The 12,311-nt window shown below is 47.4% G+C and overlaps 1 protein-coding gene across 1 annotated transcript in view; it reads left to right on the plus strand.

Annotated features, from left to right (window-relative positions):
- Window positions 1-1,033: 1,033 nt before the first annotated feature.
- Window positions 1,034-12,311, plus strand: part of TOP1 (DNA topoisomerase I) — a 65,483-nt gene continuing 54,205 nt past the window's right edge. Inside the window, exons 1-2 of the mRNA XM_064673612.1 lie at window positions 1,034-1,196; window positions 1,674-1,698. Coding sequence (XP_064529682.1) covers window positions 1,164-1,196; window positions 1,674-1,698 — 58 coding nt within the window. The 5' untranslated portion in view covers window positions 1,034-1,163. The remainder of the gene's footprint in view (window positions 1,197-1,673; window positions 1,699-12,311) is intronic.

Genomic DNA, 12,311 nt, shown 5'->3' on the forward strand with positions numbered 1-12,311 from the left:
TGTCTCCAGATTTCAATTGGGGCAGGGATGTGTTTATCTGGTGGGCTATGTGATTCATTATCACATTTGCTAAAAGAAAATAAACCTTTTGTTCCTTTTTACCCTCCATTTCCTTGTGAAAGAAATTAAAGGCCCTGTTTATGCCAGAAGAAAAACCTTGCTGTCTGATCCCCTTTTTGAAGCTCTTTTATGCAATGCACCACTGCTGTCCTTGACTTTAACAAGCCGAGTGAGCCCGAAGCTGCCGGATCTGCATCCCCCCCGAGCATCACGTTCAGCTGGGTGCAGGGCAGTGGCATCTCCACGTGGTTCCCGTGGGCTCTGTGCTCCCGCCTGGTGCAGTGGAGTGCAGGGGCTATAACGAGGGCTCAGCCACACACGTAACAGGCTGATAAGGAGGGGTCTGTGGCACAGGTCCCACACCCCGCCCGGCTCCTCTCCTGCCACAGGAGCATCCTGCCTCCCTTGGAAACTGCCCACCAGCTGGCGCCTATGGGGGGTCTGGAGGAGCGGGCCTTCAGGGCTTGCCTTGAGAGGTCCTGCCCAGGGGCTGGGGGGTCTCGCGGGGTGCGGGCGGTGCGGCCGTGCGGGTTGTCCCGGGGACGGACCGCGATCACCTCCCGCACAGCCGCCCCCTCCCCGCCGCCATGCGGCCCGGGGGCGGGGCCTGCGCCGCGGGGGCGGGGCCTGTATGCAAATAGTCGGTGGCTCATGCGCGCTGCGCGCGCAGCGGGGCACGGGTCTTACACAATGCACCGGGCCCGGCGGCGCGCGGAGGGGGCGGGGCCGCGCATGTAAATACGGGCCGGGTTCTGCCGCGCCATTGGAGGAACGGGAGGAAGGGGCGTGACCGGATATGTAAAGCAGCGAGCCGGGGTGGCGGTGGGAGCGAGCACGCGGGAGGGGCGTGGCTCGTATGCAAATATTGCCGGCTCCGCGGGGGGCGTGGCTCGGATGCAAATCCATGCGCGACCATTTCCCGCCCTCCCGCCGGCCGGCCCCGCCCCGCCGGTATAAAATGCGGCGCGCCTGCGCACAGCGCCGAAAACGGGACTTAGTCTGTTACACAAGCGCGCCGCGCTCCCGGTCCCGCTGCGCCCGGCGCCCCTCTGCCCGCCGCTCTGCCCGCTCCCGCCGCCCCGCCCGGCTCCCGCGCCTCCGGCATGAGCGGCGACCAGCTGCACAACGATTCCCAGGTGAGCGCCGCGAGCCCGCCCGCGGGGCGCGCTCCCGCGGGACCCCCGCCGCCGTGCTCGCATCCCCCCGCGCCGGCCCCGGCCGCGCCGGCCGGACACCCCCGTAACCCCGGCGAGGGCGCCGTGCCCTGCCCGGCGTGTCCCTGCGGACAGCCCTGCCAGCGCGGTGTCCCCCCGCCGCGGCGGGGGCGGTGGGAGCGGGGAGCGGTGTGACCCCCTGCCCGGGCGGACACGGGGAGGGGGCGGCTGCCGCGCTCCCCGGGCTCGCTCCCCTTCGGGGGGTCCCCCCGTGGGCCGTGCGGGCGCCGGGGGAGCGATTCCCCCACCCCCCCATCACCTTCCGCATCGCGCCGGGCTGTTCCCATTCGGTATTTAATTCCCGTAAAAGCGGGGCCGGGCGGGCGGGGGGTGCGGCGGTCCCCAGCCCCGCGGGGCCGGCCGTGCTGACCGTGTGTCCCTGTGTTGCTCTCCCCGCAGATCGAGGCGGATTTCCGAGCGAACGGTGAGTGCGGCCCCGGCGCGCCCCTCGCACCAGACATGGCGTCCCAGAGACTAAGTCCCGGCTCCGCGCTCACCGGCCCCATTGTTCCCATCGAGCCGCCCCGAGCGCCCCTTTCCCGCCGGGATCGGGCCCCCCCGGCCCCCGCCGCCCCGAGTGGGGGCACCGCAGGCCCCCGATCCGAGCGCTGCGGGCCTGCCCGGGTCGCCTTTGGGCCCCGATTCCTCCCTGGAAAGTCGCCTTGTCGACGGTCGGGACTTAGTCTCTGCGCCATTTTCTTTTTCTCTCCTCTCTCTGTGGCTTTTCTCTCCTTCTCCTCCTCCCCGAGCAGCCGCCGAGCCGCCTCTGCAGAGGCGCCGGGGCCGCCATCCCCGGCACCAGCCCCTTCCAACCCAGGGGAAAACAAAGTTTTTAGCTTAAAAAAAAAAAAAAAATTAAAAATCCCCCAAGTCTTTTTTTTTTTTTTTTTTTTTTTTTTTTTAAATCGCCAGCCTCCCTCCCCCCACTCTGCTCCCCGGCTCTGTTCCTTTCAGGGAATCCCTCCCTTCCCCTAAAATGAAGGGTGATTGCAACATGTTGCTCTTTAAAAGAATCTGTTGTATCCCTTTTAAGATCAGCCTCGTTGCTTGTCTTGCTGTTTAATTGATGTGACTTTATCTTGTTGGGTGGGTTCTTTTTAATTAGAATGAAAATCCACTTTAAAAATAAACAACACACCATAGCGTAGACAATTCCAGAAAGGTAGACAGCATCACTTCAGGGAGTTTACAAGCTAACTTCATTTTATTCAGAAATATTTATAGCAGTCCTGTAATTTCATATATGTATATATTTTATATATGAATTTTATGTGTATATATTTATGTATGATTACACTTACATGTCTATTTATATTTATATTTGTATATATACATACATTATTATCTTTTCTAGTCAGCCTGATGGCTGCTAACTTTTTTGGATTGTTTATTCATTTTTCTAGGTAGCAAGCTAATTGCAAGCCCCCTCTCACCTGATAGGTGTCAAATTGAAGGGCTTAAGCAGGGTGAAGGGGAGTTGAGGACGTACAATCAACCTTTGTGTGTGTGTGTGTTCCTGTCACTGTTTGGGATGTGTGAGGAGCTCTGAGCTGTCCTCTGACTGCTGAGGTGGTAGAGGAGAAAAAAAGTGGTTGAAAATATCTGCTTGACTTAGTTACACTGATTTTTAGAATGCTTTTCTGCGTGATGTCCACGTGCCTGGGTGCTTTGTAAGCTACTGCATGTAAATATTTACAGATCTACGTTTGTGAGCACCTTTCTTTCTATGAGTTCATTGGAATGTGATTGTGTGTGTTCAGTAGGAGCAGGCAGTAGCAAATATGCAGTTTTTGAACTTTCATTTCCATTCTGAATCTATAGCAGGGCTCTATGAATAATTCTTAAAAGAAAGGATGCAGTGGATTTCCCAAGAAGTACAGGAGTAACTCTCAAAGCGACATAAATATAAGCATACAGTTGAATACTTGTAACCTTCTTATGCTGGGAAATACTTGCTTAAGGATCATCTTTTTTTGGGGAAAAGCACTCCCAGGTCAGCTTTAGTTATATAGTGATTTACATAGGGGAATTGATGTATATTTGACCTTTCCACTCCAGCTTCCAATGAGCCTTTTAGAGGGATTTTTCTCCTCTATTGTGACCATGTGCTGTTTTATTCTTTTAAGAGTTTTAGACATACAGCACTTAAAGACTCCTGCGGTTTTTATTTCTACCATGTGTTGGAGGAATTCAATACAGAAATTCAAAGACACCTTGATGGACAAACTGAATTCCTGGTAAATCAAGCACACCCAACAGCTCCATACCAGTGTAGGCATCAGCACCTTTCCCTCCTGTTGTCATTACTGATGGCAGTCACGTAACATCATTGTGACTGAAAAACTCGAAATCCTTTTCAGCGCTGAAAGGTGCGTGTAACCTTGTTAGTCTTGTTCAGGGAATAATGCTGAATAGACAGTGTCCACTCTGACCTTGTGACCACCACTGATCTCCCTGAAAACCTGTCAGCTCTGCTTGCTCCCAGTCTTGTTTCCTCCACGCAGGAGTTCTGTGCACTCGGGAATTGTCGCGCGCGGATCCGAGATCAGCGGTTCTCGTTTAGCAGAACAGTGAGGCTCCAGCTCTTATTTTCTTGTTTTGATCCTATTTGGTGGCAAAGATTAGGAGTGGGTTGTAGGAATCTCAAGTACTTTCCCCCCCCCCTCCAGATGTTTAGAATTGGTTTGTACTTTGATTATTGTCAGGCAGCACTCCACAGTGGAGCCAAAGTGTTCTCTTGGGCCTCCTGTGCTTTTCATTTCGGGAAGAGAAGCTTTTCTGAGGGCTGGTACTGACTCATTCTAAATATTGAGTGTACCAACAGTAAACATTTTTGTTAATAAAGAATGTTTTAGGTGACTCTTGGATAGTGTATCAGTCTTAGAGCAGTTTAAGCACTTTGAAGCTTCCTGTTGTTATTAATGTTCCTATCTGGGTCAGTGGACACACTACCTCGGGTTGTGGTCACACAAGTTGTTGCAGCTGCAGTAAGGTGGGTGGATCTGCCCATGGCAGGTCACCAGGGAGCACCCTGGTTGTAACTGGGAGCTTGGATCTGGTTACACGCCTGTTTCATTGATGGCAGGGTAGCGTTAGGTGTGAGAGAGGGTGCCAGCAGGAAATATGTGTTCCTGGCTATTTCTTGTCATTAAGTAGCCAGATCACTCTAAGCAAGAGTGTCCTGGGCAAATTCCAACTTGGGTAATTGCATTCTGTGTAGATATCCAGGTTCCCCCTCCTGTTTGGCTGTAGTGGGTATTTTTTTCACCTTAGCTGTATTTTTAGTATCCGTACGCTTTTCAAAGAATTCCCTGTGTTCAGTCCCAGCAGTGCCTGTTATCAGACCATCCTGAGAACCATACTGTGCTGAAAAAGAGAGCCTTTTCTACAGGTGGCATTCTCAGAGTCTTCACCGTTGTAGAAGGGAAATGGAGTCCAAAGCTGTCATTTCCAAGTACAGCTTGGACATTGAAAATGACCCTTTCTCCACAGATTTGGATTCTGTTGAGTTTTGCCTTTAAGAGCTTTGTTAGTAACGTTGGATGTAACAACCTTTTACTACTGAGGACAATGTTGAGACTAAAAGCAATTTATCTTGACTTTCAGCTCTCCCATTGTGTTTGCAGAGCTCAGTAGATAAAAATGACTTTTGTTTGCAAAATAATCAAATTGCATTCCAAAGCTACTAAATTCCACTAACAGCTATTAGTGTCTTGGCTGTTCAGCAGCCTGTGTTCAGAACTTGTGTAGAATCCAGAATTGCTCTGGGTGGAAGCTGAGGACATCACCCCAAGCAGTGCTTTTTGCCTCTGGTTGATTTGACCAATGAAGTTAAGATGCAATTTGAGGTCAGCATCACTGTAGGAACCATTACAGTGTATGAACAGGAGTCGAGTGTGAATTTGTCATACGTCACAGAGGTGGCTTCTGGAATTCAAACATGCTTGAAGGAGGGCCTTCTTTAACACTGACTATTTTTTTGGGGAAAAAAGAAGCCCTTGCAGCTGCAGCATCTTATCAGGAGCTGGCAGGTTTTTTATGTTGGCCTGAGCGCTCATGTGGCACCTCTGTATTTATCAGGGTGACAACATGAAGGGGAACACACAGGAGGGAAATTAAATTAAACAACAAGAGTGCCCAGCCAAATGCCTTACAAGTTAAGGAATTTCAGCACGTTTTGTGTTTTGCATTAAGTTCATGTTTCATGTGTGCCAGAGCTGTGCAGTAAGAGGTGTGGGTGATTTAAATGCTAACAAACTGAAAAGGAACATAACGGAGATCCTTAGGATTTCTCAGTGCTTGTGAAACAGTCTGTTGAGGACCAGATTTGTGCTTCCTTGCTGCTGCTTTGCTGGTGCCTTCTGGGTGGGTGAGCGTTTTTTGAAGGAGAGCAGGGCCACTTCTGGCACAGGGCTGTGTGTACCTTAGCGCTGCTGTTGGAGCCCCTGTACTAAACAAACTGCACGGATTTAGGAAGCTTGAAGGCACTGCCTGTGCTGTTCTGTGTGTCACACGTCAGGGAGGTCTGTCTAAAGTTCCTTGGGAGCACGTCTCACCAGTGCTTTAAATGTCAAGTGCTTGGCAAGAGGTCCCAAATACAAAAGGTAGTTAATGGTGTTTAGGTGCAGATTGATATCTCTGCTGAAAATGTCCTTTGCCTTTTCTGTGGTACTTGGAGATGTGAATCCTGAAGAATGGAGCCTGTTCCTTCCTTGCTTTGCTCCCTGCCTTTGCTCCAGACTGCGGCTCTGGTGATGAGCCTGCATTGTGGGAAGTGCTGCCCACAGCCCCAGAACAATGCTTGGGTAGTTTTAAGTCTGTAACCACTTAGCTTTTTTTTTTTTTTTATTTTAGAAGTGTTTCACGTCAGACACCAATCTCTACCAAATTTCTTAGTTTTGTTTTTTTGCAATGATTTTCAGTATGTTCACAGCAATCCCGCAGGGCTTGTAGGATATAACAGATAATCTTCAGATTGTTATAAGTGAGAATACTCTGACAAATCGATCATTCGTGACGCTTCTCAGAAATGTAAATAGACGTACTGTTGGTAAACTGCTCTTAACTATCATGTGCTACATGAGTTGGTTGCCTCTGTTTTCCCAGCAGAAGCCTCAGAAGGGCTTTGCTAGAGACCTTGAGGTCTGTTGTGTTAATTGTTCTGACACATTCAGCATTCAGGTTAAAACTTAATGGGTGTCTTGTGGGAGTGGGGAGTTGAGTGCCCTTCTGTGAGCTTCGGCCAACTTGTGTTTTTGTTAAAACTCAGCAGAATTACTTAAATGTGCTGGAAGATGTGTTTTGGGGGTTAATGGCCCGTGTGCTTCCTTCTTCTAGCAAGTTTTCTTAAGATGTTTTTCCTTTTGCTATAGTGTTAATCACTCTGCTGTTATTAGAGTGTTGTCAGGACTACTTTGTTTACTTTGTAAAACATGACATTTTTTAACCGGGGACCAACGTGGAAGTGTGCTTTTTTTGCATGGCTTCACATAAATTAGACACACAGCTCATAAACGAGATTGAGCACAATTCAGATTTAATTTCATTTACAAGTGTGACTTCAGATATTAGTTAGATAGTTCATTGAATTCCAACCTCCTGAAGGTTTCTGCAACTGTCAGCAGAAACTGCAATAATATGTAATTATAGCAAGTACTTAACATCTCATTGACTCAAATTCCTCTGTTAATGATTTCACTGGATTCCTGTTAAAGTAATACCTGCTGAAATAGCACAAGCCACTGCCCTGTTAGAGGGAGGCTCCAGTTCAGATTGTTCCTGGTGTTTTAAGTTGCTGTAGTTCTGCTAAAATCAGCGGAGCGCTGACAGTGTATCTTTTTTTTGTTATTGGACTTCAGGGATGAGCTTTAATGTCACAGTGACTATTTAAGAAAAATACAATTTAACCTAGGAAATCAGTGCAGATTTTTTTTTCCTATGGCTTTTCAAGATGGAGCAGTTTCTCTTTCGAGTCTGCTCGAGCTGGTTATGCTGATGTAACTTCTCAATTCCTTGTAAGACATGCAGTCATTCACGAATATTTATTGGCTTATTAAATTGAATTGGCTTTGCAGCTGCCAGTTTTATAGAAACTGCCCCACATTTTACAGAAAACCTCACACACTGAAACATGGGAGCAAAATCTATTTAGTGTTGTGTGTTCTGTCCTGCCTGGGGTCCTGAAGGACTGTGTCTTAGCTTTGCAAATCTGAGAGAGGATATTTGATGCAGAAATCAGTGTTTATCAACTTGCTTTCCTGGGACTGTCCCTTCTGACAGAGCAGGTGACAGATCTGCCTGGCTGTACCTTCTCCCTGCAGGACTCTCATTCTGAGCCGTTTAGCACTGCCAGTGTTTAAATACAGATCATCAAAATGTGGATATCATTGGATTCCAGAGTGGCTCCTCCTGTTAAGAGAACAGGAGAAGGGTATGGGCTTGCTGTCGTTTCAGCAGTGAGTGTGCTGCTGGTCTTCTGAAAAAACAAACAAACAAACAAAATCAATTCAAAACCCCATTTGTGGCTACAGTGGGATCATTCTGTTTGAACAGCATTCCCAGTTCCTGCTGTCCTTACTCTGCCATTGTGTCCGATCCAGGGAGCTCCCACCACGTGTGCTCTGGTTCCCACTGTCCCTCACTGGCTGAGCGCTGGAATTACTACGGTGTGGAAGTGCTGTTTGTTCTGGGCAGAGCAGAGAGAGCCTTTTCTGCTGCAGGCTCCTGCTATTCCCTAGCTCAGCTCAACACACTGTAGTGGTGGTTTCCCGGTGTGTACGACACTACAGTATTTTTAGCACAGCATTTGTTCAAAATGTCCTGGCTGACATAAATACTAAATAGCTCCTGTGGATTTAATGAGGTTTATAGTTAGAAATATTTTTGCCTTGAATGTTTGCTTTTTAAACTAATGATCTTAGTCAGCTGCAGTGATACCTGCTGGTGTCACAGTGAGAGAGTTAGGACATTTGGAAGGTGACATGAAAAGAAAGGGCGAAGTTAATTTTGGATTCTTGTGACCTGCAAGGTATAAAGAGTGGTAGAAAATTGCTGCTGGCTTTAGAAAGATGAGCATACGTACGTATTTTCAAGTTGAAATTCGGTTTCTAATTTTGACTTCTGTAGCCACTCAGCTGATGAACAAGCGAGCGCTCCAGACGTGGGAATGAAAGAGGAGAATATGGAGCTGCAGGCAGTCTTCCTGGAACCTGTTCTTTTGTTACACATACTTATCTCAGAGAAGTCTGAGAATTGTTGATATTAAAAGCAGGATTTTGTTAAACCTCAGCCTGTGTCAGCAGGAGCGGTGATAGGAAATACAGTTTTGTGGCAGTCCTTGCAACAAACAGTGTTCTGGGAGATCCTCCAACACAGCTGGTGGAGATCAGACTTGATGCTTGTGGGGAAGTGGGAGACCTTGGCAATTAGTTCCCTATTAATAGAGATGGAGTCCTGTAATGAGGAAGGATGAGTAGAAGAGAGACAGTGGTTCAAACAAGAATTGCCTCACAAATTTGCTGGTGTTATCGCAGAGTTCTGGTGATGTTTTCCATCATCTCAGGGGCTGTTTCTCCTCTAGAATAAATACTCTGCACAAAAAAAGAAGGCATGGCCAGACAGCCCTGCTGAATACAACATTTGTTGAAGCTGTTGCTTCACCCTGGGAAAAGTCTCTCTGTTCGTGGCTGTTTGAATCCCAACAGTTTCTCTGGAAGGTGGTCACAGTAGAGGGTCAGTCTGGACGATTGACTTGCACTGGCAGCTGCTCTGTTTTGAATGTGCCAATTTCCAAAGTGAAGGGGTCACAAGGACAGACAGCGTCGATCATTCCTTACTCCTGTCTTGGGAAGCTTTGGAGGTGGGGGCTGGAAAAAGTCTGAAGTGCTTATCTTGATGGGATGGGGGCAGTGCAGGCTCACGGGAGGCACAGCAGGAAGGTTAGTGTAGGTGCTTGTCATTAAGCCTCGGCAGACAGTGCCTCCTCAAAAAAACAGCCTGTGCCTCCACCCGAAGCACTTAAATCCCTTAAACTCCTTTGTAAGTTTGAAGGCGGTGACTTCTGAGATTGGGATGAGAGCAGAGTAAAGAGGGACAGCATCAGGCTGCTAGGAAATGGTTTTATTAGGAGGCTTCTGTCAGTCTTAAAGAGACAAAAGTTGCTTCCCACAAAGCTTCCGATGAGTAGATCTTCTTGGATTCCTTATCGATATCTTTGACGTGAGTTATTTGTCCGTGTTCACAATCTTGCCATAAGCTTTGTGCAGTTGTGAGCTGTGTGGGTGTCCCTGTATGTATTTTTATCTCATACCTTCGTCAGCGAAGGAGCTTTTTAGGGAATGTTATCAAGACAATGGCTCCCTTCTGTCTCAGGATTGCAGAGCTTCATAGTGCCCACCAAAAGATGAAGGTTTTTCTTCGTGGTTCTGCCCAGCATAGACTGTTCTGTGTTAGAGACAGATGGACATTCATGGAATTCAGTGCTGCAGCAGAGTAATTCTGCAGCTGGCTGTATCTTTCCATGACTGTAGAGAGACTGATCTCTGCCTCAGGAAAGCTTGGAGTGTACTTGTAGCTTCCCTGAAATGTTTTGATCAGTCTGTGTGACCCATGTTTGGCAGTGTCCCTTAAACACGTGCTCTGTGCTGGTGTCTTGGTTTCGGCTGGAGTAGAGTTAAGTGTCTTTGTAGTAGCTGGTACAGTGCTGTGTTTTGGACTTAGTATGAGAATAATGTTGGTAAGACACTGATGTTTTAGTTGTTTAGACAACTAGCTAAGTGCCTGTTAGGTCTCATCAGCTGCACTGTACAGCTGACAGTCTCTTACACACACGGAGTATTCAGCAGATAGTGCAGCTTTATTTAGGGAAGAAACACTCCTAGATTCTCAATGAAGGCATAGTTCTGATTCTTCAAAATGTCCATTTTTCTCCCATAATGCTATTTTTCATTGATTTTCTAAAAATAAGGCCCTGGTGACTTTTACTACTTGCTGCTCATTTTGTAATCCCAGTCATTGATTTGCACAATCCTATTAATTTTTGCAGCAAGCATCTATGATCTCAGTAATGACTGTTTTGCTGTGCTTGGGAATAAATGATAAGAACAAATGAAATATGAGGTCTCATGTTGAACATGGATAGGGCTGCATACATGTTGTCCTGTCTGAAACCCACTGCTTGAGCACTGTTTGCATGGCTGCTCTGGAATGAGTTTTACCAAGTGCTTTGTAATTTTCAAAGTGTTTGGCTCATTCCACTACTCAGTGTATAGTGCAGGGGATGGGAAGTTGTCTTGTTTCCATCTAAGTGTCTTGTCAGCTTGCTGCAGCTAGATGATGTGTGGCAGTATCTAAATAGAATAATCTTAAGAATTTTTAAGAATAATTTTTTTAGGCATTGACCGGAGACGGGGCTTCATGGTTAAAAAGCCAAGAAAATAATTCCTGGGGATGGAGCAATCCCCAAGTACAGATAGCTTTTTAATTTTTTCCTGGCAATTGTCACTTACTCTGCTCTATTGCCTAACACTGCTTCTGACACATGAGAGCATGAACTTGTGTTCTCTAGAACACTTTTTCTTTGATTGGTCACTTCTCTTCTGGACACATTCCCAATGGAACGGCATCCTGGTAGTTTTTCCTGCGTGTGTAACGTGGAATAGATGACCTGGGCTTTAGGGCCAGGGCAGTGTACTTCAGTTGAACTTCTTATTGATGGCAATGTATTACTACTCAAGTCTTATTTCAGTCCTTGAACAGAGGCCAGACTTGTCAAAACAGCTGCTCCTCTTCCTCTGAGGCTGCACTTTCTTGTTTTGGAGAGGTGGCCTATAAAGACCTTTCAGGAGAGAAGGCTCTTTGACTTCTGTGGGTTTTTCCATTTGAACTACACTAAGTGTCTGTTGCAGATTTTTCAGTAGCTGGAGCTGAAATGCAGAGGTTTCTGGAGTTGGGTAGCACAACTAAAACACTTGTCTTTTTGTGGGCTGTAAGCAGAGTTTTAGGATTGGGGAAGTACAGGTGGTGGCAGGGGACAGACACCCTGTTACAGAGCTTGTGACATGAGGTGGTTTGGAGACTTGATAGCCAAGTGGGAGGGCTGTCTTCCTTCACCTGCTCTGCAGTGGGTGCAGGTGGATGGAGTTTGTTCTGTCCTTGGGGAGGTTAGTAGCTGGTAAGCTGGCAATTCCTATTCTGGCTTCTGGTTTTGTGCAGTGCTGCCTTGTCAGCATCATTTGTAGTGCCTGGTGCTCTGCTCAGGACATGTGGGGATGAAGGGTTGAATGCGAAGAGAGACTTTTGAAGCGGAGGGCAGGAAGCATTGGGGAGGGACATTCTGTTACTCATGGATGCTGTGTCTGGGATTAAGGTCCTTTGTGCTATACATTGTTATCCTGTCCTAAGGCCATATTGTTTAAATAGGCAGCACAGTGGGGGAAGAGGGAGTACTGTGTTCTTCTCAGAGCTGGAGAAACCAGAACGTGGTGGGAATGATTTCTTCCAGCACAGAAATAGATACAAAGCTGTCTGGCTAGGACTGAGATTCAGTTCCATCTTGGACATTTGTTTCTGATTTTTAATTCCCGCTCCAGCTGAAGACTGAGGTGCTTAGCAAAGGGCAGCACAAAAAAAAGGAGCTTCTGCAGTTTTAACATACGTTGTCATTTTTTCTCATATGCAGATCTCATCTGGGAGCTAAGGTGTGCATTACTTTATGAGGTCATATGATACAATACAAATTACAAATGTTGCGTGCTGGGTTTTGCAATTTATGAAATCACTGGATTTACAGTAGGGAGACAGTGGTTTCCTGGTCTGTGTGCAGGGTTCTGGTATCAGGTAGTTCAGTCTCTCTTGCACCATACCTTGGTATGAGTGTCTCCTAAATGGGCCTGGAGCAATAGGAAGAGCAAATTACGCCTTCTGCCAGTTTGTGAATGCTGGCAAATGTGTGAGTAAGATCAGTTTTTGGAGAGATAAAATAGCTGGGATGGGCAGGAACTGGTTTAAACTTGCCTTAGGAAGGCACCTTACAAGTTA

Source organism: Pseudopipra pipra, chromosome 17 (genome assembly GCF_036250125.1).
Source record: "Pseudopipra pipra isolate bDixPip1 chromosome 17, bDixPip1.hap1, whole genome shotgun sequence".
Lineage (NCBI taxonomy): Eukaryota > Metazoa > Chordata > Aves > Passeriformes > Pipridae > Pseudopipra > Pseudopipra pipra.